This window comes from Sesamum indicum, linkage group LG11, assembly GCF_026168435.1.
Source record: "Sesamum indicum cultivar Baizhima isolate 11 linkage group LG11, ASM2616843v1, whole genome shotgun sequence".
Classification (NCBI taxonomy): domain Eukaryota; kingdom Viridiplantae; phylum Streptophyta; class Magnoliopsida; order Lamiales; family Pedaliaceae; genus Sesamum; species Sesamum indicum.
In genome coordinates this window covers 9179376-9206056 of record NC_142667.1, presented here as the reverse complement: position 1 = coordinate 9206056, position 26681 = coordinate 9179376, and the positions used below count along the sequence as shown (strand labels likewise).

The 26681-nt window shown below is 35.0% G+C and overlaps 2 protein-coding genes across 2 annotated transcripts; one reads left to right on the top strand and one right to left on the bottom strand.

Moving 5' to 3' along the window:
- Positions 1-551: 551 nt before the first annotated feature.
- On the bottom strand, positions 552-20162 carry LOC105173486 (clustered mitochondria protein). Its single transcript, XM_011095237.3, has 29 exons — positions 19935-20162; positions 19139-19360; positions 17430-17491; positions 16996-17185; positions 16632-16772; positions 16330-16486; positions 15963-16156; positions 15758-15859; positions 14482-14617; positions 14255-14383; positions 13400-13793; positions 12824-12928; positions 11780-11898; positions 11176-11284; positions 10952-11089; positions 9640-9768; positions 9389-9559; positions 9132-9218; positions 6606-6740; positions 6094-6249; positions 5938-6006; positions 3818-3976; positions 3469-3525; positions 3350-3390; positions 3062-3181; positions 2321-2630; positions 2130-2237; positions 1913-1984; positions 552-1300 (listed from the first exon to the last, which is right to left on the bottom strand). The coding sequence occupies exons 2-29, from the start codon at positions 19350-19352 to the stop codon at positions 845-847; spliced, it is 4260 nt and encodes a 1419-aa protein (XP_011093539.2). The 5' UTR covers positions 19353-19360; positions 19935-20162; the 3' UTR covers positions 552-844.
- A 4021-nt stretch (positions 20163-24183) lies between these two features.
- LOC105173485 (histone H3.2) lies at positions 24184-24805 on the top strand. Its single transcript, XM_011095236.3, has one exon. The coding sequence runs from the start codon at positions 24283-24285 to the stop codon at positions 24691-24693; it is 411 nt and encodes a 136-aa protein (XP_011093538.1). The 5' UTR covers positions 24184-24282; the 3' UTR covers positions 24694-24805.
- Positions 24806-26681: the final 1876 nt, after the last annotated feature.

Genomic DNA, 26681 nt, shown 5'->3' with positions numbered 1-26681 from the left:
AATTGCAACCGGTTAACCTTGATAACATACATCCCCAAGATCTTATGCAGTGATCTTATCGCAAATGGCATAACTTTTGGACTACTGTTATATCAAGGTATGCAGGTCCATATGGAATGGATTCCATAAACCGAGAAGCAAAAGCAATCGTTGAATGTGACGCCATATCAAAACAAGTTAATAGATTGTTGGTTGAGTTATAGTTTTCTAAGCATGTGATACCTAAATGGTACAATGTCCAATGGACCTTGATAAACTTGTATATAATGTTCAAAGTACCAATCGGGTACGATTTTTAGATTTCTAATTTTGTTCATAACGTGTTCCAAAGAAGTCAGCCCTTCAGTTCGATTTTCTTTGTTGGGTGACTTTTTCAGACCAGAAATCGAAACCCTTGACAAGCTATTAACAACTGTAAGCCCACACAAAAAAAATCTTGGCAGCACGCAGTGGATTAATTTTTCAGGCAGGTAATTTGCACACAATAAATTATAACTTACAATAGCCCAAACTGGAAAGGTATAAGTAGCATGTAAAGAACAAAAATGGGCTTCCGGAGAATCTGTGATTCCATAAAAGCACAACGTCTTGGCTGCTACATGGAAAAGTACATACATTTCTCGGACAATCGCAGACAACTTTTCTCTCAAGACAAATTCTCTTGATTATTGAAAGATCCTCTAAACAGGTAAACGCAGAGCGCACATTTTTCATTCTTAAAGCAGAGTGCATGAATAATGCAATTAACTCAATTACGTTTGAAACTTCATTCAAACTGAAAACTACTCCTAAAAGGAACTAAAAGAAAAGCGTTATGGGCTTGGTTAGAAGTATCTTCGGTATTTCATGATGCAGCTTTAGCTTTCGTTTTCAGCTTCTTGGAATCCAAAGCAGCCAGGCCTGATCCTAATCCCATGGGAGCTTGATCTTTTTGACCTGGTTTGGATTGGTCAACTTCCGGTTCTTGTACTCCATTTGAAGTTTGCTTGTTTGATTCTTTCTTTTCCTCATTGTTTGTCTCATTTGCAGCATCTGGTGTGACTCCTGAATTTATTATGTTGAGGAGCTGCGTAAAAGGTGGTAAAGCCTGTACGGGAACACCATGTGAGCGTGTCAAAAGACCCCTTGCTGCTGCTTTTTTCCTCACTTCAGCAGCAGCTCTAGCGGCTCTTTCATCGACGCCCCTTCCTCGGGGAAGGGCTTCACCAATGACCGGACTGTTGAATGATTTGTTTGCTGAGGCGCCCGAACCCCCAGCTACAGCAGCCGCTTGAAATGCTTGTATCAGGTCTGGATGAGCCTGTGGTGTATATAGAATTTATATACAATGCCAAAATATTTACTTATATAATTATACAACAAAGATATCATAACTATACTTATTTAGGGCAACTTTGATGCTTGTATCAGGCAGCTTTAGTAAGGCTACCTCTACAGTTAAGACATCCTGAGTTGAGATTGAATTATGTGGGGATATTTATCCAACTACAGTATGTATGCTTTGATCTAATAACAGTAATGTACATATATTAGTCTTTGATATGTTAATAACATGACTGATGTGATCGATCTTTTCACTCAAAAAGCTAAAAGAATGAAAAAGAAAAAAGAACATTGTATCAGCTACCGATAGACCAGGGGTGCGCATGTTTAGATATAATCCACAAAAACTTATGCCTATTATTTGTATTCCGAATTTACTTTTCAAAAGCAATCAAAAGAGCTGCTCGGACAGACATCACAACTGAATATCGAATCAGTATGAATTTTGCCAATTTAATCAAGGGCTGCAGGCAAGAGACTCAGTTGTACACATTAAATAAGGCTGGGTCATTCCGTTCTTTCCTTTTATTTTGTTACCAAGTACAAACAGATATATGAAAACAAGGAGGAGAATGGATGTTGTAAATACCTTTAATATATCAATAGCCTTTTGAGCAGAAGCAGAATTCAAAGCCTGACCTTTCTGCTTTTGTGCATTCATCTGTCAATACAAAGCAAAGTTTATTTTCTTTCTCAAGCAAGTCGGTGGCTTGGCAGGTAAGGATAGTAATTTGACTAATTGAAATAAAAAACATATATGAACACAAAAAAGAATGAATCATGAAGCGACTAGGATAGAAAATTACTTGCAACTCACGCATCTTAAACGTTTTCATCCAGTTCTGGGAATCCTTTGTCCTAGAGTCATCCTCACCAAGTTGTTTTACAAGAATATCATATGTTTTCTTCTCATGCTGCCATATCAAAGATCAACAATAACATGAAGGCACAATTATCAGTGAGTTCATAGAATTGATATCAAGCTTTCAGAACATACCTGGTGAGAAAGCTTGAAAGCTCCCATACAGTTAAATGCAATAGCCAAAGCATGATAGCACACAGCAGTTTGAATATGTTCCTCTCCTAGCAGTTTTTCATTCTTTTTCAAGGCTTCTTGTAAATATCTAAGGGCTGTATCCATCTTTCCCATATCTTGATACATCATTGCAACATTTATAAAAGTAGCAGCAACATCAGGGTGATCTGGGCCAGATGACAAACTTAACAAAAGCAATGCCCGTGACATATGACGTAATGCAAGCTCTGTCTGGTTAAGACCGTGGTAGAACAAAGCCATATTCCCGTAACTAAAAGAAATAATATGATTCATTATTAATAATTTTGAGGGCACATAAAGTGATAAAAAGATCAAGAGCTACCACCAAAGCACTATAATATTTGCAGCAGGCACGCATCAAGACATACACACACCCCCACAGCGACAGATAAGGGGCCCAAAGGTACCACCTTTTTTGGTCTCCCTTCTTTTCACCAAAGCAAAAATTAATATAACATGTTATTAGGTATGAGATCAGATCATATAACTGGAGGCAGCTCCATAACAATCAATCTACCCTGAGATCCATAAATACTTTAGTCAGTGCTAAACTAACTGTATACTAGTGCCGATCCGTAGAAGAGAGTATTGGGCAAAGTAACTTATTATACTTGTTCACAGAAAATTCTGGAATGGCCTATAAATGTATAATATGAGAGGAACAGAGGAAAGAGTTCATGCCTGTGAGCAGTATCAGGGTGGTCCAGTCCAAGGCAGCGTTCATTTATGATTAGTTCCTTGTGCTGTTGCATTATTGCTCCAGCCATATCCCCAGCATGATACAAGACCATGGCCAAGTAGCTGTAACCAAAGGCCAATTTTCAGTAGCAGCCAAAACATTGTTTAAAGAAACAAATCTGATGACTGGAAGCCAGCTGTAATGAGTAATATTTCAAGAGCCAGTATCATTTCAAAATATTTAGAGTACTATATGATCATGAAAATGCATAAGCAGTTACGGGGAAATACCGGCAACAATTTGCAACCTCTCGATGCATTGGACCAGTGACCTGCATTCATTGTTGGAACATTAGCATCTGTCCTAAAAATTAGAAGTACCAAGAAATCATATAAGTATATAATCATACCTGCTGGAGAATTGTGAAAGCTTCAGAAAATAGTGTGTATGCCTCATTAAGCATTCCCTGAGAAAAGCAATTGAGGAATTCCAATTATAACCATAATATACAAATAAAAGCTCTTTCACACAGCTGTGTCACAAAATTTATAATATCCGGAGAGAAATGTCTGAACTGTGATTTCCTTCCCATCATAAATAGCAGGTGGAAAATGATCTGGAAGTTTGTTGTTGTATTGGATAATGAAGAGAGAATGCCCTTTCACAAATTCTACGACTACATGTACTGCTTACCGCGTAAAGTAACAGGAGATACATATAATTCGAATTTCGACATGAGCGATCAAAGTAATACATACCTCTGCTAATTGAACTTTGCCAGTTTCAACCAGATCCTTGGCTTCGGAACAGACTGGAATTGAATGCTTCACTACTGGTTGGACATTCAATATATCTGAAACTTGGAAAGGTGCCGCAGCATCAAAGTCATACTTGCGAGCAGCAATGGTGATACCAACCTGTCCAAGGGACAATATATAGTCATGCAAATGATCTGGCATTGGAATGACCTTCAGTGCCAAACCATACATGCATCCGGCAATAACTCTTCCTTTATTTGAGAATGAAGAACAATAATTCAATGCAAAAACTCTACCATAAACAAATAGGAAATAAATAAATTTACACAATGGTGCAGAATCACCGACTTATTTTGAAGTAATGGTATTTCTATGTGATTTAGACCGGCAATATACGACTAATACATGCCAGAAAAGTAACTGTTAAAGCACAAAGGACCCAGAACATCCTCAGAGAATTTTCAACAATCAAGTACATTAATCTTAAACAGCGTAACCAATTTTTGCTGCAAAGTTTTCACCTAGAGAGCATATCATGATTATTAAGTGCAGATCAGCAGTTGTCCTCTTTTTCTTCCACTAGGTCCATCCCTTTAGTAATAAAAATTTTCTAAGGATCCATATGTTATGTCAAGGGTTGACCCTGGTTCACTCCTTCCTCAGGACACCTTCATACTTCTCCAAGCCCATGATACCGAGTTCATTTGGCCTAAAAATGCTGGTTTATTCCAACCCCCTCTAGGAAACTTACCTTGCATGCCCTTACAAGATACCAACATTGTGGGTAATCAAAGGTATATGTAGCTATTCTTTTGGTATCAAGAAGGCCCCTTAAAGAAGGAAGCACCAGCTTCACTGGATATCCTGAGAAATTTGTATATAGAAAGTGTGCAAAGACAGAACATATCCTTCCACCAAACAAATACTATTGAGCATGAGAAGTCTGACTGCCTATATAATGACAGAATAATAAGAAAAAGCAAAAAACTAGCTGCCATCTAGGAATGCAGAGCATCAATAGCAATTGCATTGCAGCAACTAAATTGAGTGCCTGGTGAATTTAGAAAAGAAAAACATCACGAGCACATCTGTTGAGGAAATACTGAGAACAGTGGACTACGGCGAACACACAGAAAAATACCCCAGTAGTTACTAATTCAACTTGTGCCACCATATCATACAAGCATACACAGTGGACTAGAAGTATGTGGAGAAAAGAAATAATGGTGGTTTGAGTTTGAAAATTTTCATACTTTCATTGAAACATCGTTACTATTCCAGCCTATTCTACCAAATTGTACACAGTGTATTTCTGCACCCAAGTGAGTAGATGCACAACCAAATTATGAGCATAAGATGGGAATACAATGATGCCATAAAGTAAAGTGCCGCTACCACCATGCATGATATAATGACCACTTGGGTGGGAACAACATGAGCCCACAGACATATATGTTTATACTTGTTTAGTATTTTATTTACATTTGGAAATATGAATATATATATATGTATCCTTTAATATTTACACTAAATTCCATAAAATGACTCTCTGGGCAAGCTTGTGGGTGGTTGACCAAACCCATTTGAATCCAGATTCCAAAAAAGATAAGCGTAATGCATTTCATAACCTGTTTGTAGACCAAATTCCACCCCATTCAGCAAGGATAACCTATTAAACTAGCCCTATTGCCATCCCAATATAAGCTGAAATGACATGACAAATCATGGAAACAACCATTCTTCAAGCCACTCCACAGGGCATGGCAATTGTTGCTGCCATAGTGTATACACATGCAATAACAGTTGGCATTTCTCAAGGAATATAATTTTATTTTCCCATAGATAGGTAAAATTTTAAAATTAGAAACAAATATAAAGAGGAAGAGAAAACAGCCCCTTTTACATAAAAATACACAGTGAAAGTGTGTGCCAAATTGAATTACTTACACGTACTCACAACTAACACTTCTAGTTACATGATATGTTGAACCCCAAAAGAGAACAGCTTCTAAGAAGCACATTCTTCTCCAATTAGAAAATTAAGGTTTCTTTGAAAGATATGTAAAAACGATTGACACTTCAGTAAGATAGGAACTACAGTTTTGTCAAGGAAAAGTTACCTTTTGGCAAAGATTTCGTATAACTGAAATTTTCTTCACCTGATGCCTTGCGTCTTCTGGCAACTCAAACTGCAGAACGAATAGTTCAACAAAATAAATATGCAATTCTACCAAGAGACTGAGACAGATAAATAAAGTAAATCCAAGCTCCAGAACCTGGTATTTTAGTTTAGCAAATTCCTGAATGTCAGACCATAAACTTTCAGAGGTAATACTAAAATACAAGGACTGCTTCTTTCTCACAGATCCTCCATGTCGTGACTTAGCTTGTGCCTTTGAAGACTTCCCTAAAGCATGATGTCCTGAATGAACCTGTAAAACATACTTACCAGGATTCAGGATTAAAGATACTATATCACACACCCAAACACAAACATGGAGCCAGAGGTTAGTAACAATCTCATGACTCATTTTAGATATCACATGCAAAATTACAAAATAAAGTGCCAACTGTTAAATAACAATCTAATGACAACACCATTATGAAATTTTTACATGATGAGAACGCTATTCTACATGATTAACTGCATCTGTTTACAAAGAACTTCCTCAATGCAATGCAGAGAAGCAAGTACTAAAAGCTTCCAGATGAAGAGAGCAGAATATCAGTAAATATCCGATATCAGAAAAATAAACCTGTGACAAGATTAATGGAGCACATAATATACCTTTTTCTGGGTTTTGGAATGTGCACTGTTCATAGCACCTCTAGTAGAAAGAGCCTGAACTTTTCCTACGAAACAGTTGAAAAAATGTGAAATTGCATGCCCAAGATCATGATCTGCTGTATCTCTTAAAACATCCTGCATGTTCAGAGATTGGCCAGAAATGAGGCAAACTTCAAGTAAAACCCAAGAAATTACATATAATATTGGAGATAGATAGTTTCACCAGAGTAATTTAAATCTTGGCCAAATAAAAAGGAATCAACAACAAGATAGCACCAAATATTTATTTGAGAAACACAAACAAAACTAACACAAGCAAGCCGCAGGTAACAGCTTCAACCCCAATTCCATTTGTCACCATCAAGCAAGGGTACCATATCTCAAAAACACCAAATAAGAGTGAACAGTAAGTCTAGCATAGAAGGACTTCCCAAATATTACATGATTCATTGATGAAAACATCCTATCAAGTGCAAGTGAGAAAAAATGGAGACAAGCACAACAAATTGGTCCAAAAGAAGGAAGTTTAAATGGATCGAACAGAACAACTAAAGGTCACAAAAAAACCAATATCAAACTCTCTTCTTAAGCACCCAGCAAGAGATTGCCAGACGAATGTGAAGATAATATACAGAGACTAGATATTATATGTAAAGAAATATATTGCATTTTGGTGAGACCAGAAAGACAAAATGATAAAATAAGTTAACACCTCTCTCAGATTGGATGCCAACCCACCATTCAGTTAAATGGTAAAGTTAATTTAATGCGAACTCCAATTCCATTTCTGAATAAGTAGGTGAGCACAACCAAATGAGCCTAGAAAGACTAGGAACCAAAATGCTATCTTGGCAATGATCTTCAAACATTACCATTCATAGAAGAAAGGTTCAGCTAGTAGTAAATAACTTGAGGATTTGATACCCAAGATAGATTGAATAAATTATGAAACTCCCAGCATTTGTAGTGGGGCATGATTGTCAACCTTGTCGACCAACATATTTCATACCACAAAGATAACCAACAAAACTGACACTGCATTTCAGTAGATAACCACTCTGATACTATCATCATGCTGTAATGTTTTCTTTTTTCTCTGTGATAGGTACCCATTTATACAACTTACAGTCTGACCACAGCTAAGATGAAACCAATGCAAAGCTTATGCATTCAAGTTAAAATAACCATAAGAGAAAAAAAAAGCTGCCCTATCAGAAGCAAGCAAAATAATATTGTAAGCATATTTGAGAAAGAATTCCTCGTCACAAATCTTGACTGTAATGTTAATTACTAAGTTGGTACCTAAAATAAAACAAGAAAAGTATAAAGTTCATGAAATAATTACCTTCTTCCTTTTTCAGGATTCCCATATTCTTTACTATAAGGATAAATGAAAATATTGCAAATCACCTAGTCAAGGAAGTCCCCGTTAAGTGTCCCCTTTAAAGTAGAATGGAGTTAGAACTTTGAGGTCTAAGCTAGGGGTGCAAGGTGAGCCGAGCTCGCAAGCCGGCTCGCATTCAAGCTCAGCTCGAGCTTGAGCTCTATACGTTGTGTTCGTGAGCTCGAGAGCTGGCTCGTGAGCTCACCCCCTTTTTTTTTTAATTTTATGTATATATTATTTAAGTACATATTCAATACTATATCAAGTTTATATTCAAAATTCACCATATATTAGAATTATTAGTCAATATATCTCTTATTTTAATTTCATATAATGATAAAATATGGTATTTTTATTTATATTATTAAAAATAAGCTTAAGCAACAATTTAGTAAGTTTTGATACTTTTTTTGTAAATAAATATTTAAAATTCATTATCAATTAGAATTATTAGTCCATATCTCATATTTTAGTTTTAGATGATACTACAATATGGTATTATAGTTTATATTATATCTAAAAAGAAGCTTAATCAACAATTTAGTACATTTTCATAATTTTTTGTAAATAAATATTTAATAATGCATATGAATTTTATTGTTATAATTTCAATACCACTACAACAAAATGCATTTATTTAAAAGTTCACCATAAATTATAATTGCTAGTCATTATATCATATTTTAGTTTTAGATGATATTAAAATATGGTACTTTGATCTGGTACCACTAACCACTTAGAAATATTTTCCGAAAAAGACCAAAAGACAGATGAAACACTAACAAATTGCCCAAGTTTTCTCAAAACACTCCTTTTCTTAGACAACCCAAACTGAATCATCACAAAAAGTGAACCTCACATTAGTTTTAGTATACTTTAGCCCATTCATATTTCTTGAAGTAAGCGCAATCTCTTAGGAAAACCTAAATTCTAGGCCATGAACAAAAAAAAGATCCGCATATTTATAAAATTAAGAGTTACTGAATTAGGCTTGGATATGATCATCAGCAGCCCCACCATACAGTCAAAACACTAGTTAATCATCATTAAGACTGCTTTCAAATGGTGGATAATTGAAGAGTAATCACCACATCTATAAGTCAGCTGAGAGAATCTAATGTGCCTGATAAATTCTTAGTCACCTTGGCAATGTGCTTAGCAGATCTGACAATAATCTCACTGGAACAAAGATCCCATATATGAGGCATATGTCTGGTCCCTTCAGCTACCTGTGGCACCAATTAAAATAGATGAGTACATTAAAATAGATAACACAAGTAAGCCAGCCCAGCCTCTTATTCGTCGCTCAAGAAACCTGAGTTTCCAATTCAAGCTACATAAAAGGCAAGGCGACATATAATATAAGAAGAGGGATTACACCCATCAAGAGCTTGCAGACCTTTCCAATATAACGAACATTAATCCCATGAGCATGGAGTGCTTCAGTTAAAGTTTGTCCATCCATTGGTGAAACTTCAAGGGTGCTAAGATCATGTATGAATTTAGGCAGTACAACATCTTTAAGATATAGACTTGCTTTCCTCACATTTTCCTCATCTGCAGCTATGTCCTGATATCGTGAAGATTTTAACAACATAACCTCATGGGATTATTGTGCAAAGGAAAAGTTTCCGAAGATTATTTAGCTACCTGTGGATTCCCAGCTAGCTTAAATTCAGTAAAAACGTTAGGATTGAAAAGTATCTCTTTGCTTGTGTCTTCACTCTTTGAGTGAGAACAACATTCTTGAAACTTCTGCTTTTCACCATCCACAGCATCCTGCGGAGAACCATTTACAATCAAATGTGAGCAGAAACTAGGTGAAACATGCAAAATATGTTATATGCCCATGCAACCATGACAGATTATATGCCCATGCATACATCACAGACAACTAAAATCTTGTATCCTACAACCACCAATCCCTTGATTAAATTTTGTAAGCTTTAAGTGGGTTAAGAGTAGATTTCTCAGTTATCCTTTACATTAGAGGCAAAAGCAAATTATTATTGTGTGATAGGAATTTAATCACACTGGAATTGAACAATACATTTGACAGAAAAAATTCGACTCTTTGTCCAAATTTGCAACTACGCAATGCAATGAATTTGGTTCTAAGACAAGTAAACACTAAATACGCAGGCCAGCTTACAGAAGATATTATCTTTCCCACTCAAGCTACAGAGCAAACAGCATCAGATGTTGTCTTGCTTATTACATTAAAGAGTTTAACTGCATGAGCGAGCCAATGACACATTCCAATGGCTGGTTAATTATTTCAACAGAAGAACTTGTGACAGTCAAGTTGCATATGTCACAAGCAACAAGTAGCAAACACTCGAGAAGGTTTTTAAATCCTAGATATTATTATGCAGGTCTTTTCCTTGTCAATTTGTTCATTGTATCGAAGTTCTAGGATCACTTAGGTCCTTTATGCATCTGAGTAGACTCACCAGGTGACAATTTAATACAAGCTGAAAGTAGTCTGAGCTCTGAAAAGAACTAACTTCTTAACGTATGACTTTTTACTGACATGATTTGGTAGAAATAATGCTAGTTGCATTGCTTTCTTTATAATTTGATGAGACAAGGGAGTGCGTGATGGATGAAAACCCCATTTCACACATTCAACTCCAGATGCATGAGAATCCTCAAAGAGAATATCTGGCAGAAAAAGTCCAGCACTGTTGCATCTGCACATTGAGAATGCCAGTATGCATCCAACTTGGTCAAGCTTGATATCCTCACAGAAGAGATTATTGGTCTAGGTCTCCAAGATGATATCAGTAAGCAACTAAGAATAGATGAAAAGAACACCTGATACTATTATATATGTGTATACAGAGTCATTGCATGCATAGCCTACATGCTTATATTCATTGCACCAGAGGATCCTGATCCCATACTTGCTATCATTCAAGTCAAAGCAAATAAAAATTATTCTCACAAAGATCACTAATACCTGTGACTCACTCGTTGATGCTGCATTTGCCTCCGCTTTCACCAGCTCTTCAGAATTACTGGTATCCAAAGAATCAGAAGCGACGGGATTCTCTCCTCCTGATTCACACCCAGACTTCGACTTCTCAGCTGCTTCAGCCTTGTCATGCATATGAAAGAAATTAGTATAAGAATACAAAATACCCAATATCATTTAGAACGGCAAGCTGGAAAGCTGAAACTTACATGGCAAAAGGCAGTTATAAGTTCAGGCCTCAAAATACAAAATCTTGAACCTGCTTCCATATAGTTTGCATCACGAGGAGTGACTCTCATCAAGTCCAAAAGATAATGCCTGGATACAGGACAGCATAAACAGAATGAAACAAGAGACAGCACCAAAAATGAGTCAAGAAAAAGCTACAAAGTTACATCCTCATTGGTTGCCGTAACAGCCAAGAAAAGGTTTCCGTATGTCGCTCGAAAAGTTTTAGCAGTCAACGAGAAGAAAATGCAAAAGATGGACAAAGAAGTTAATATAAGTACAGAATGATTAATCTTGCCAGAGAATTCCCACATTTCACATGTAGCTGACACTTGACTAGTAGGTGAACATGGTCAATTGGGGAATAGAGCGATCATGAAGTTTCTTGTAAACAACTTATCCTCCAATTGAAACCAAAAAGAAACAAGAAGATGTATTAGAAAAGAGCCTGATCGAGGAAATTGCCATTGTTATAATTGCAAATTTTTCTAGATGCAAAGGAACGGCAGACAATTCACCAAGGAAAAGAAGATATTTAGATCGGTTAATGAAAGAATCTAATAAACGATCTGAAGCCAAGTTCACCTGTCATCACTACCAACAATGCCCTTGCACTCAACTGGTGCAGCTAGCTTGAAAACATTACCAGATCCATCAAGCACAGTGTGCTCCTTCAGATGAAGACGTTTGGCTGCTTCCAGTACCTAAAAAATAATCAGAGTTGGCTAATAAATGTTGATATGCTAAGGAAATTATGACATATTATAAAACCGCTCCATATACCAAGACAGAGACAAGAAAACTATTTCACATGGCAAATGGCACAGTTGCAGTGATGAGAATTAGAAGCCAAATTGTAATTATCATATGGAGTTTCACCCTCATGCTTATAGAAAGACAAGGTAACAAACAGAATGTCCAGGCAACCTCAAGAGAAGCAGAAAGCTAACTGCTTGGCTTAAGAAATGATATATGAAATCAACCAAGCAAATCAAAACATCCTGGTGATAATGAATGTTTTAACTTCTTTGCAATTTATTGCCAAACCCCTTGAGGTAGGAATCCACCACCTTTCTCCAAAAAGAAAAAAGAAAAAAGAAACAGCAAGGCATGATCGTGATGATCCTGATTACTACTCCCACTAAATGCATGACACCTGAAGAAAGTGGCCTATACCATCCTTCCAGCAATAAAATTTTAAGGAAAGAGACTCCTGCATTCATGACAAACAAATGTTGATGGCCCAATTCCAATCTCACTAGTCACAAAATCTGCAGAATTGCATCCTCGGTCCTTCAATTGCAGAATTACTTTTTCCAGCTTCATAGATTTTTGTTAAGTCGGAAAGGCAAGAAATAAGTAAATAACCGATAATGCACACACATGTGACTCTGGGTAGTTTCGAAACAAACAGTAAGCCTAAATTCCTCCAGAAATAGTTACGAAGGCAGAAGAATATGCTGCAGTCATATGACAATACTAGAGGTGTGCATATCAAAACTTTCTATGAGTTAAGTACTCTTTGGAGTATGCACACACAAATATCTTGTTCCAATGATTTCAATGTGATAGGTGAGGCATAGAACCATGTAAATAACCAGATAGTAGAATGACTTAGCTCGTTTCTACCTTTGCGTGAAAAGCTTCATTCCAGCAAATTTTCTTGCCATTGTCAACAGAACCATATAGAAGGGAGTCTGATTTATCACCTTGAAGGATTCCAGGCAAGACACTCTAGCAGGAGGAAAGGAATTATATTCAGTTAGCCAAAAATAAGGCAATGTTTGCTACCATCTTTAGATAAAGTTGTTAGAATGAAAAACTTGAACAAGTGAATTCAGTAGCTGGTCATACAGAAAGGGGTGACAATTGAAACAGGGGGTCGGGGTGGAGATCTGATCTTGTTGTGGTTAATGCAAAAGATGCAAGTTGGAGAAATGAAAAGGATACTTTGCAACAAAATACCTACCGTTAAAAAGTTTCCATGCGTGCATATATATAGATAAAGAAAATTATATTTTCCTCAAACATCTAGATGAAACTCTATCCTGATCAGTGCCATGTCAGCATTTCTAAAGTTATAAAGAGACCAAAACTTATATTTTCCTTAAACATCTAGCCGAAGATCTATTCTGATCAGTGCCATGTCTAAAGTTATAAAGAGACCAAACATTCTGTTGGAGATATGTGTGACTAGAGATGCACCTGTGCTACCACTCTATGACCTCTGTAATCGATTATGGCCATAGCAAGATTATACAATCCAGGAACATCAGCTTCCTGGCATGCCTTGGTGCCTTTTAAGTCATTGTTAGCACTTGCATACGTGGCTTGCTCACTTTCAGCCAACTGAGTCTCTACAGGTGCATCAGGGGACAATGTGTGAATGCCATTAATATTTTGCGTATCTGGAATAGAAGATCCATCCGCACTGGAAACTCCAAAAGCTCCTTGTGACAGATTGTTGTCTGTCTTAGAAGAAATGTGCGATGAGGCTGTGGTCTCAACTTTGGAGAGCTCTTCTGATGCCTGTTTCTGGGGCAATTGCTCAAGGTCCGCATCAACAGCAAAACTGAAGAATATGTTGTTATGGACATACCTAAACCAAGAACAAAGAATTAGCAACATAGTGCAAATGAAAATGTGAAGAGCTAGAGATACAATCACTAGAAGTTGCAAAAGAGGACTACACGGAGATTGTGGTCTGCAGGGATACTAAGTCTAGCTTTCCTTATGAATAAGAAGTGGGAAATTCATGTTTAAGTAAAGCTAAAAGAAATGAGAATCATGTATATGAAATGTAGATAAGCATACAAAGTTCAAGTGCCATAAAATATAAAAACCCCTTGGAATAATTAAACTAGAAGTGGTGAATTGGTCGCATTGTCATTAGAAAAGTTGCAAATCCTGTCATAATTCTCCCTGAATTCTAGCAAACATATGCAAACGAATTTCAAGAAAATAAACCTCATGAATTTCATGGATAAAATAATAAATGATTAGGATAATGACCGTAATTGGACATCAAAGTACTGTACTTTTTTTGTATCGCTTACTCACATATGGAAGCACTCTGGATCAGTGGGATTAATAGGTGGAATACATCTGTTAATCACTCCAATAGCACCACTAGTTGCAGCATCAACAAAATCAGAAGTCACTTTGTAAAGAGCTCTATCTCTCAAGATCCTGCAGTAAAAGTATAATCAATAAGTAACAACATCTGATGATCTTACACAGATGGTATACTAGCAAGCAAAGAATGTATAAAGATATATAAGGTGCACCTTTCCTGATGCGTGGCATGTGGGAACTCCCGACAAGCCTGCAGTTCTTCATTCCAATCTCTCTGCATGCCAATCAGTTCACTTCCAAAAGAAAGTGTTAAAGAATTTTCGGCTCTGGCTGCATCACGTTTGTGATCTGGAATCACCGGCATCCAAAGGCAGATGTCAGAATACTTGGAGATTACATAAAGATGCAAGCACGGCGCAAGCACAAAATAGGAAAAAGAAGAAAAGGAGATGATCACATAGAAAGGCAAATCAAGATCTAAAACAACCCAAAAAATAATAAAAACTTACCTAAAATGTTAGAGAGTAGCTATTAGAAAAGTGTTAGTATATGTCAATTCTCCAAGCATCAGTGAAACAACTGAGAAGATGTCATACAAATCCACAACACACAAAAACAAGAAAATAAATAACATATCTAGGTGATTTGGCTTAATAAGCCTTTATCTACAAGTGAAGACGAGTAATAAATAGAAAAAAGATATGACGAACATTTCTTGTACATTTTGTCACAGAAACCTTTGTACATATGCTCTCAGTGTCTTCGTTAGAATTGAGTTCTTGCCCATGATATAAGCCTATCCAGAGCCTCTATAAATAGCCACAGGTCAAACTCTAGCTGGAAACCCTAGGGTCTTTGCCTGAGTTATACTTTCTTCATTACATTAAATCAGGCAATTCTAGCCCAAAAAGAAAGAGATATCAGCAGAATCATACTGAAAGGATGGTATGAATTAATTTACCATTACATCTTAACCACAAATACAATATGAAATTCAAATATCTTTGCTAAAAGGAAGTTAAGATAAGGATCTTAAAGAAGATTAGAAAGAATTTCAGAACAGTCTTACTCCCATGTTTTTAAGAATTGGAATTTCAGGACAGCTGATAACTAAAGAGAAGGATAAATTGCCTTCCAATCATCTAACAAAATTGGAAAATGGGATTATTTCTTTCAGATCGGAAACCTCCTCAGAGAATCCTAATCTGAAAATCTGGGGAAATGAAACTTGCTATTAGAAACTTTGATAACATTAATTACCCAAAGAGACATATTTTGTAAAAAAAGAAATCATAATTATTATTAGACTCATATGCCAATAAAACAACTCATCCAAACATATCATAAAATTATTTTAATTTCCATAAACCTGCTTTTTCTCATAGAATTACTTTTGCGGAAAGAATCATGAGTTCAATTTCAGCATTTGATTCAATCCGTCTGCTATTTGACCTTTGAGCATCGAATAGACTGCGAAACAGGACTTACCAGGAACAGGATACAAGCCAAGCCATGCATTTGGTGGCAACAGAGATGGAACATTCTCAAAAGGATGTGCAGAGGCCTTGCGCTCCAAAATTTCTCGAAAAGCTTGAAAATAAAAAGACAAGTGAGTGAGTCATAACAATTAAGATAATCATAACATTTGAAATAAAAAATATTAGGCTGGTGAGAAGTAGCAGTATTTTTTTACCTTTCTTGAACTTGGGACTAAGTTTTTGCAAAAGTCCGACAAGGGTTGTTGCTTCTAAAGCAGCTTTATTTGGCCTTGGATCAAGAATAGTCCCTGTGCTGGAGTTCACATAGAAAGACTTTGTTGTTCCAGTAACACAATATTGATTTCCTTCCAGTGTTACTACATCCAGATAAAGCAAGTCACCAGAAAGCCTAATGTAACCAGCAACATAGTAAGTTAGCATGGATCTTCAGCAAACAACAGAAAAGGAAGCGGAGAACAAGAGAAAGAAAGAAAGAGCGAGAGACAGATGGTGAGAATAAAAGAAAAGAATTAACAAAATCTAGTATTTAAACTTATGCAGATTATTTGAGATTAGTACAACCTTCTGCGGCTTGGAGGAGGATTAAATGAAGAGAAAACAATGCTTTCGACACATTTGATCTCTTTGGAGGGTGATGACAACAAATTACTGAGTGAACTAGTAACATTCTCCATAAAACCCAGATTATTGAGTTCCGGCATTTCAGCTTTCACAGCATCTACATATAGAAATAGGAGAAAGGAATTATAAATCTACTCCAAAGTGGTATCCAATTGGGGAAATAAGATAATGAATAGGCACCTTGAGAAAAGGGAAAACAGAGAGTACACGTAACAACAAAGATGAAAAGACAAATCACAGACCTCCTAAATTAGCAGATGCATCTCGACTTGTTTCATGTTGTAGTGCAAGCGTTGTGGACAAAGAGGAATGCAATGTCGAAAGAGAAAGTAACTCTCTAGTTCGGTGAACATGGGCTCTGATGGATCGATCATCGTATAATGCTGCGAAAGATAGCCTCGAGTTAAAACCCATAAGCAGTAATAGCCAAAAAGCAAGAGAAACAAGCTTCCGTCCTCTTCATATAAGACTATTTTCTGGACCACAAAATTAATTTAGGCTATGCAGTAAAAATAAGTAAAAAATTGACAGATATAGAGAAATTACAAGTTAATACTTAGAAATTGAGAACCTATGCTAGAAGCAACCAAGGAGTATTAAGCTTACCAGCAACCATTTCCAAAAGGCAACTCCCAGAAGTAATATCAGCAACTTCAGAAATTTCATTGTAATCTTCTAAATGATGAGTAGAACCATCCTTTGTGTGCAGTAACAAATCATAGCAAGTAACAAAGCATGTTTCTGGTGCATCAAGAAGAAACTGCCTAACATCCATTACTGAATCTCCAGGACTCAACTGTTAAAGCCAATTTGTTTAAATCCATGAGAAACAGGCATTCAGAAAAAAAGGTCCATGTCGCAGGAAGAAAGCATCACCCAAAAACTAAACAGAGAAGAGTAGTCATAGACTTCAAGGTCAGATTATTGATAGGCATGATACAAATGAAAACAGACTGCTGCTGCAAACAAGGGAAAGCACATATACATGAATATGACATCAGAAATTTTAATTTTTGACTTCAACAATTAACTTAGCTTACTTGTAGCTCGAGCTTGTCTCCTCCTTGTGTTTTCACAGAAACAGGATAAAGATGAACATCAGCTGAAATGAGAGGGAAATATCAGTCATCTCATGTATGAGCGGATTTGTGCATTTGCAAGATCAGATCTAAAATTGCTGTGGCGACAATCAGAAAGAAATAATGGAGGAGCTGGGGGAACTTTGCTTGATCTAAATGCTTTGAATTGTTTTATCTTAATTAAGAAAGAAAATACTATAAAATCGACCATTTTGGGCAGGGAGTCATAATGTGGCAATAAGAGGTATAGAGATCAGAAAAATGGTGAGCACAAGGATAGATCGTAAACTCATGTTTGAATGACTGGCATAAAAATAAAAAAAAGACATGTAGAAGAGAAACGCCATCGTCAGTTGTACATAGACAAAACTTCTACTTGATCAAATGAACAATTCGAGGAAGACTGATCTCTTTAGATAAACAGATCCATTATGAAAGTTACTCGTTCCAAGTAGTTCCTAAAAGGTCAGACTACTGACATAGTGAATACTTGAATTCTCAATGTAGATGGTCATAGTTGGTTCTCATTGTGCAAAGACCTTAAATATAAAAGGAGCATCCATCGCCAAAAGGATCCCGCTAAGATGATCATTTTATGGCTATTCACTTGGACAAGAAGGCATAAAATAACTAGTGCCATTGTCAACATGTGATGAATTAGAATCCAACTGAATCAGCTGACAAGATCAATCCTAAATCACTTAAAAATCAGAAATAACACAAAACAGTGAATCCTTCACGTGTCATGTTTAGCATCAGCATGCATGATTTGCCCTTCTTCAGCAAGGCCACCCTTCTTGAGTTAAAAACATTAGATCTATACCTTTTAAGCATAATACTGCCAATATGTTAAAGCCGTGGATGCATGCCTATCTTGTGTGCTACTTTGTTTTCTTGTAAATAGTTGTGTAGCAGTAAGACACATTCCTCGCCTTATATACCCACTGCCATCACCAACTTTTCTTATATTTACCTATTAATACAGGGGAATGAGTTGTTGAAGCCAGTAGTTAGCGAGCTACACCTACCACATTTAATGTGAGTATGCATATAAGATAACCACCTCCTTCTCAATCAATCATCAAGTAAAAGACTAAGTCAGGAGAGTACTGATATCTCCCAATATCAAGTAGTAGACTTCTGAGCTAAAGAAAATTGATTGGAAGCAACTAACCAAGAAAAATTGAAGCATTGAATTGTAACTTAGCCTATGAAAGAACCTTTAAAAAAAAAAGCATAAAGACAAAAACATTGAGCATCTGCATCATAAAACATAACTCCATCGGCCTATCAATAGCAAAAACAAATTCAAATTAGAATGTGTTGTTCCAGTTAGCAGCTATTGTAGTTGCTAAAGAGTAGGAGCAGCATAATATTGCACGTCAAACATGAAATTGGAGCATAGCCAAGCAGGGACTTTAATATCCTACTGATAATGATTGTATATTCAACTTAGTTACCCATAGCAACTGGATATGATTGTTGCTTTCAAGTTCCAACCAATGAGCAAGAATGAAATAATTTCACTAAATAGAAGATTTTCTCCAAGATATTTGTTTATTTAGTATAGCTATTGATAAAAGGAACTCAGCATGATTCATTACTGTACTAATGGATATATCTGGTTGTCACCAATCTAAGGACCAAACAATTGAATATCACTAGCCCACCTTGCTTTCCTGGATGCGGCTGGGATGCCTTATCGTGTTCCTTCACCACAGAATTTGTGTCAATTGATTCAGTCAAGGGCACATCTCCATTAGCCTGTGAAGCAGTCAAACTATCATTCAAGGGTGCATCAGAAGTGACGGCCTGCTCTGAAGAACTTGTAGCACTTTGCTGCAACCCCTTACGGTTCTTTCCCTTATTGGACTTTCCCGCCATATTTGGTCCTTATATCAAGAATACATACATTAAAAATTAGTTAAACAAGCATCTGATGTCCCACTTATTAGTAATTCATACTGAACCAGAAAAACAGAAACACATAAATACGATCTTATAAATGAGCACAGAAGGAAAAAGAATGAACTAATGATAAAAAGTCAAAACCTTTCCGCTATATCCAAGATTCTTACTGAGCAAGATTTCCCATTCAAAAAACGCAAACTCAGCTAAAAAAAAGTTGCCAGCAATTCCGTTTCCGTTTCCATTTCCATATAGAGAAAAGACATTTCACATCCATAGCACAAGAAAAGAAGAATTAATCTCTTTAAATAAGCCCATAAACAAGAAATTCATATAATTAGCATAAAATATTAAATCCCAATAATTATACTGACCAAACAAAAGAAGCCCATTTAACATATAGCTTAAAGACAAATCTTTAATAGTAGCTAACCACAAATCCAAAAGGGCGTCCTCTACGATCATATGCATACGGATACAACACATGTAAATATGAAAATGCAGAAGCACACAAACTCATATATATTCACTTGATAAAATTCATCATTCCGGTAATACCAATTGAGCAAATGTCGGAATCGCAGCTCAACTCTTTGATTAAATGTCAAAAAGAAACTTGTCAACAGTGGGTTCTTGACTGTAGGTCCCTGGGGTTTTGGGTTTTGGGGGACTGAGGTTTTACGAATTTAGGGGAGGAGGAAGGAAGAGAGAGAGAGTGGCTAAGAGACGGCGAATTCTTGGAGCCAATTTTATACTACTGTATTCTTTTCTATTTTTCTATAATTGGCACATGGACTTGGTATTCTTTTTAGTACATATGAACGTATACTACTAAAGACATACGGATTGGCTGAGAATCAAATCCCATTTGCTCCAATGGGCTTCGGCCTTTCAAAGATTGGCTCTTCACCATATGTATAATTCTATAAAATTTAATGTGGTTTAAAAAATTATGATTAGTATACCTGATATTCGCTTTCATTATAAATAAATTATTTTATCAATTAAAATTTATCAAATTTATTAATATTAACAAAAAAAAATTATATTTACCCCCAACAGATTTATGATTGATTTATTGAAGTAAAATAAAACAATTATGACCAAACTACACAGCGGTGTAAGAAAGTATGCCTTTACTCTTATAATAATAGTTTGGTCAAAATATATTTATTTGACTTATAATAAATCGACCATTTCGATTGAATTATGACATGTATTTGGATCATGGTATACTTTAATATTTTAGTTCGAAACGAAACTCAAGATATGTAAATGACGATAAGATTCCGATGAGTTTAAGTTATTAAATGAAGTTCGAGATTGATAAGATATTATCTGATTCACTTATCTTTTAATAAGACATGTGGTATGTATTTTATTCAAATTTTTATATTAAATACGTCGAATGTAGATATGTGTAACATAATTATTTACCTTATAATTAATCAACAATGAACAATGATTATATTCAAATGATAAACGAGTTAAATAGCTGTGAATATACTCAGTGTGGAATCGTTTTACAGTAGTATAATTTTGAAATGCTTTTATTGTATTTTGAAATTTTCAAAAGATTCGCACGTCAATTACACTCTAATTTGTGATTTGAAAGTACGATAGAAGATCTTTATGTGACGGATTTTCTCTCTATATATAGCTTTTCTATCGGAATTCTCCTTTTTGTATTTATTTATTTATTTATTTTTATGTTGATCAGTTGTAGTGGATTTGTTTAAGTGTTTATGTGAGTTCAGATATAGTAAATAGAAGGGTTAATTACACTTAGACTCCATACAAAAATATGAAATTATATTTTTTTCAAAAAAAAATTAAAATTATACTTACACCCCCTTTAAAAATTCTCCGTTTACACATGACCCATTCCATTAGGGTTTTGACAGAAATTGCTAATGTCAGCAAAAAATTATGTAATTTTTTAATTTTACGCTTTATTTAACATTACCCACATAATAATTTTTTTTTCCTTATCTATACGAAATTATTATGTGCGAATGTTAGATGAGGGGTAAAATTAAAATTGAACATTTATGTAAACTTTTGCTGACATCAGCATTTTCTGTCTAAAACCCTAACGAAATGGGTCATGTGTAAATAGTGAATTTTTATAAGAGTGTAAGTGTAATTCTGAAACTCCTTTTAAAAAAAAATTGTATTTTATATTTTTTTAGGGGGTTAAATGTAATTAACCTATGACTGTTGTTTTAAGTTGATTTACAAAGACTCATGGGAACAAAAAGGTTTTCTATTAATGGAACAGAATAATGAACAGGTGAGCAATAAGCATTGTTCATATAATAAATCCAGTTGATATTTTGATATAGAATTGACAGATAGGGACAACCGTCACTCTTCTTAGGATTTTAATTTTAATTTAAAGTTTAAATTTAACTAATAAATCAATGGGCTAGATTTCATCTTATCCGAATCAACAGTTTAGATTCAACTAAATAATAATTAAAATATATATCAACGTATCTAGAAATATATATATATATATATGTATATCTAGAAACAAAAAAAGAGTGATTGAGAGAGAGAGAAGGGGAGGTGGTGCCAACGGGGAGGAGGGGAGGGGCGGCGGTGGGTTCGGGAGGAAGGGGAAAGGGAAGGGGCAGCGGGGCTAGGGAGGGATTGGATCTAGGGATAGGGGTGGGGAAAAAAGCGGATTTAAGCGTAGGGAGGGGCAGGGGGCGATCTAGCCAACGAGTGCTAGGAGTTGGGAGGGTGGCTGGCGCAAGGAGAGGGGGTCAACGGTGGGGTACAAGGGGAGCGGCGGTGGCCGAAGGAAGAAGAAGAAAGTGACTATATGTGTGTGTATATATATATATATTCTTTTTATAAATAATGAGTGTATTAATATAAAATAATATTTTATCGATTAAAAATCAACTCCAAACGCAAAGAGGGCGTCTGTAATGCACTGTTGGTATAAGGGGGTGTTTTGCTACTTATTTTTTTTTCACATGAGGTATTTGCACATTTCTCTTAACACCAGGGGAGGGGGGGGGGGGCAAATTGGATTTTTTTCGGAAAAAGAAGATACACAATTTTAGTTGTGTAAATTAATAGGGGTGGTAATATTGGTTCTGTTCAAATTAAAATTCATAATTCGATCTTATAAGTTTAAAATTGTAGAAATTTTAGTCATTTCTAACCAAACAAATATGGTGAGACGTAGGGAGATTGATTTGGTAAATTTTTGGAATGCTACAATCCTTAATGTTATGATAAAGGTAATTTTTTTGAAAGAACTCGAGTATGATATCTCAAAATTCTTCCAAGATCTAAAAGAGATCCAAAAGAGAATTCAAGAGTATTTGACATAAGTTAATCTATATACTTATGAAAATATAATTCTTGAGCTAAAAGATGAACGAGATATCTTATTGTTGGTATTTTGCTTGGATCCCGGTGGATTGTAGACGTCTTATCGTATTTGTTGTTGTCTGTTGTTAAAAGAGCCATGTGAACCATCTGTGGCAGTAACGTGGTTGGAAAACTTTCGTAAAATCGAGGGCTTTGAATACCTGATGGCAAGGCAGTTGAGCTAAGGTATGAAGTTTATCGAGGCTTAATTTTATTTCGGAAGTATGATGAGTTTGGTGAAAAACATGTGATATGACTATTGAACTTTTATCATAAAATAGCAAAATCGTCACTAGTTGAGCTTAAGAATGAAAATCGTCATTGTTTTGAAGGATAGAGGACTAAATCGCTACATCCAAAGTTAAAAGATCAAAATTGTTGACCCTTTCAAGATATAGGTGTAAATAAAAATTACAATTTGGATTGGCACATCATGGAATCACCAGAAGCCCCAATTAAGTGATGTCATAGCTAATGATATGGAATTTTCCTATCAAATAGGCCGAAAAAGACTAAATTTGTCATCATTTTTAAAATTATAGGACCAAATTATAAATTTAAATTTGCATAGGACCAAACTTTATCGCCCTTGCGTGTACATATCAACCTTTTTGTTAATTGTTCCATCCTAGGGATCTAAGGTGGCTCTAAGAAATTTCATTACCTTTCTAGGACAGATAACTTCGTCGTTTAGCAAATTATTCCAAACTATTTGTATATAAATAAAGGGGTTAAATGCATTTGACCTCCCTGTGAAACTTTTAATGTTCAAAACATCGTCCTATAATAAAATAAACAACAAAAAAATCTCATGTAAAAAATTTATATAGGCAAAACCACCTCACGCTAGCTGTCATGGCACATCGTCCCTACGTGTATATAATAAATAATTTTAATAATTTTAAATATAAATAAAATTAATAAATAGACAAATTCATTTAAGAAAATGCATTCTAATTATAAAACTATACTATACTATTTATTATGGAAGGGGTGAAATAACTATTTTAGTAATTAAAATATGTAACAATTAAACTACCCACAAGCATATTTATTCTTACATAAATAACTATTTTTTTCTAATTATATTATTAATTAAATAAATATAATAAAAATTTAAATTATGTACACATGTTAAATTATAAAAATTAGAGGGTCAAATGTGTAGTTCAAACCAAAAGCGGGAAATAAGAGAGGCCAATCACACCAAAATACGAAAATTTCAAACGAGTCCCAAATCTCACAACATCCTACGTGGACACATATAATTGGATACCTCACATGCTAAATGGATCACTAGCCAAAGTTTCCAATCTGCACCGTCCAACCCATTTCTAATCTACGGCCTCGGTCACCCCCACCCCCAAAAGCCTCACCCTCCCGCTTCCACTCCTCTATTTAAACCCCCCACCACCATTCCCACCCATTCATCACACACAACGCACAGTAATCTATACATACACTTTCCTGTTTGTGTACCCCATTCTTGTGGTTTTTCCCTCTTCCCGTAGTTTCAATGGCTCGTACCAAGCAGACTGCCCGCAAGTCCACCGGAGGCAAGGCTCCGAGGAAGCAGCTCGCCACCAAGGCCGCCAGGAAATCTGCCCCGGCGACCGGCGGTGTGAAGAAGCCTCACCGTTTCCGCCCCGGGACCGTTGCTCTGCGTGAGATCCGAAAGTACCAGAAATCCACCGAGCTCCTGATCCGCAAGCTCCCGTTCCAGAGGCTGGTACGAGAAATCGCTCAGGATTTCAAGACGGATCTCAGGTTCCAGAGCTCCGCTGTGGCGGCGCTGCAGGAGGCGGCGGAGGCTTATTTGGTTGGACTGTTTGAGGACACTAACCTCTGCGCTATTCACGCTAAGAGGGTGACTATTATGCCCAAGGACATTCAACTTGCCAGGAGGATCAGGGGCGAGCGGGCTTAGATCGGGTTTGATGTTTGGATACGCATTGGTGTAAATTTATTTCAGTGTAGGTTTTAGGGTTGTAAACTCTTGGTGTAGTTTTTCTCAGTTTCAATGAAATCTATCTTGGTAATTTTGTGGTTTCTATATGCAATTTTCCTTTTAAGTTTTTGAGCCATTAATTCAACAAATAGTTTTCAGCTTCTTTTGGTTCAAAGATATGGTTTTTGATTTATTTGGTACATTCAACTGTTAAATGTTGGTAAAAATGTATTCATAACTAAATTAAAGAATATATCCAAAGCAATAAAGAAAAAAAAAAACAGTTGTTCATAGGGTCATTTGATTGCTTCCCTAATTATTGAAAGATTTTGGATATTTTTACTAGAAAAAATACAATTTATTTTTTGTGATATTTAAAAGAGCAATTTTTTTTGTTAAAAATAAAATGATAACTTATTTCTTATTTTTGAAAAATAAAATAAATTATTATCTTTTTTTTATCAATAAATTATTTCTTTATTGATAGGGGTAATTTGTTTTATTTTTTGAAATATAACAAGTAATTTGTTAATTCTTTTTGTGGTGAGTATTTGTTTATTTATCATATAATAGGGGTAAATTCAATTTAATCATATTTTTACTTTTTTAGTGTAATATTAAGTGTAATTTGACAGATTTCTTAATATTGAGTGACCTTATTGCCAGAAATTTTTGATTTGGAACTTGTTTCTAAAAATGTATTAACTAATTCATTACATTAGAAAAATATATATAAAGGAAGAAGGATACTAATTTATTAATTAATAAAAAATTTAAAAAAGTTGAATAAATAATTATATTATCAGTTGAAGTGTTTTTTAACTTTATAAAAAATTATTATTATGGTGTTATTAATCATCGTATGTGAATGTGTATGATCTTTTTTTTATATTAGTATAGATAAAATCATTTGTCATTCAATTTTTATTTTTAATTTAAAAAAATAACCTGTTTTATTTGAAATAATTTATCATTGGCCAATTATTCAGATAGTTATTTGATTAACAATATTAACATAATTATTGCGAATTTAATGAACTTGTTGAATTTTTCAAATTAAAAGATATTTGAATAACTAAGTCGGAGAAAAAAATTTGAATAGAAAAATAGAGCAAACATATTTAAATAAAAACTTCTAAAATTAAAACATAACTAAGAAAATAAAAATGTAGCTAAAATATTAAAGAATGAGGTATATAAAATCCCTAATTCATTCAGAGGCTCTCTTTTTTTTTTGTTTTTAATACGAGGGACAGAATTACAATCAAAAGTAAAAAATGAAGCACTAAAATAGTTTTTTTGTAAAAAAGTGTAATATGAGAAAATTAAGAGACTAATTTAAAATGAGTTGAATAAAGAGACTATTTTAAAATTGAAATTAAATATCAAGGATTAAAATTAACTTTACCCCACAAGATATTATATGTTTTTCAAACAAGGTGGCCTCCAAAATTCTGGCTTAAACTTTGCTTTCATATTGTGAACATACATTAATATTGAGAATGAAAGTCTTAGGCTGCAGTCAATATTTTGTGCACAAACACAACAATGAATGATGCACACCTTAATGTATCAAAATTAGTTGAGTTTGATGCATTCAATGTTAAAAGGACCAAACATAGGAAACAAAGACCAATAGGTCTTAAAACTTGTTGAGGTTGGACAAAGATAAATAATGCACGAGTGGGGCTACCACTTGTTGACCTATATAATCATATCTTAAATTGAAATATGGATATTTTTGATTCTTGGTGAAGACTTAAATCTCAATTTTTCTCAAAATACTGTTAATTATGTTTTTTCTTGCTTTATTTATTTATTTTTATCAAAAATGGCGAATTTGAACTCTTTAAGGCACTATAGAAGAGTATTAAATTCCAACGACATTTGATACTCTTTGCCACATACAATGACGGATCCAACCCTCAAGTGGCTATATGATCCCAATGTCGAAGTATATTTTTTCG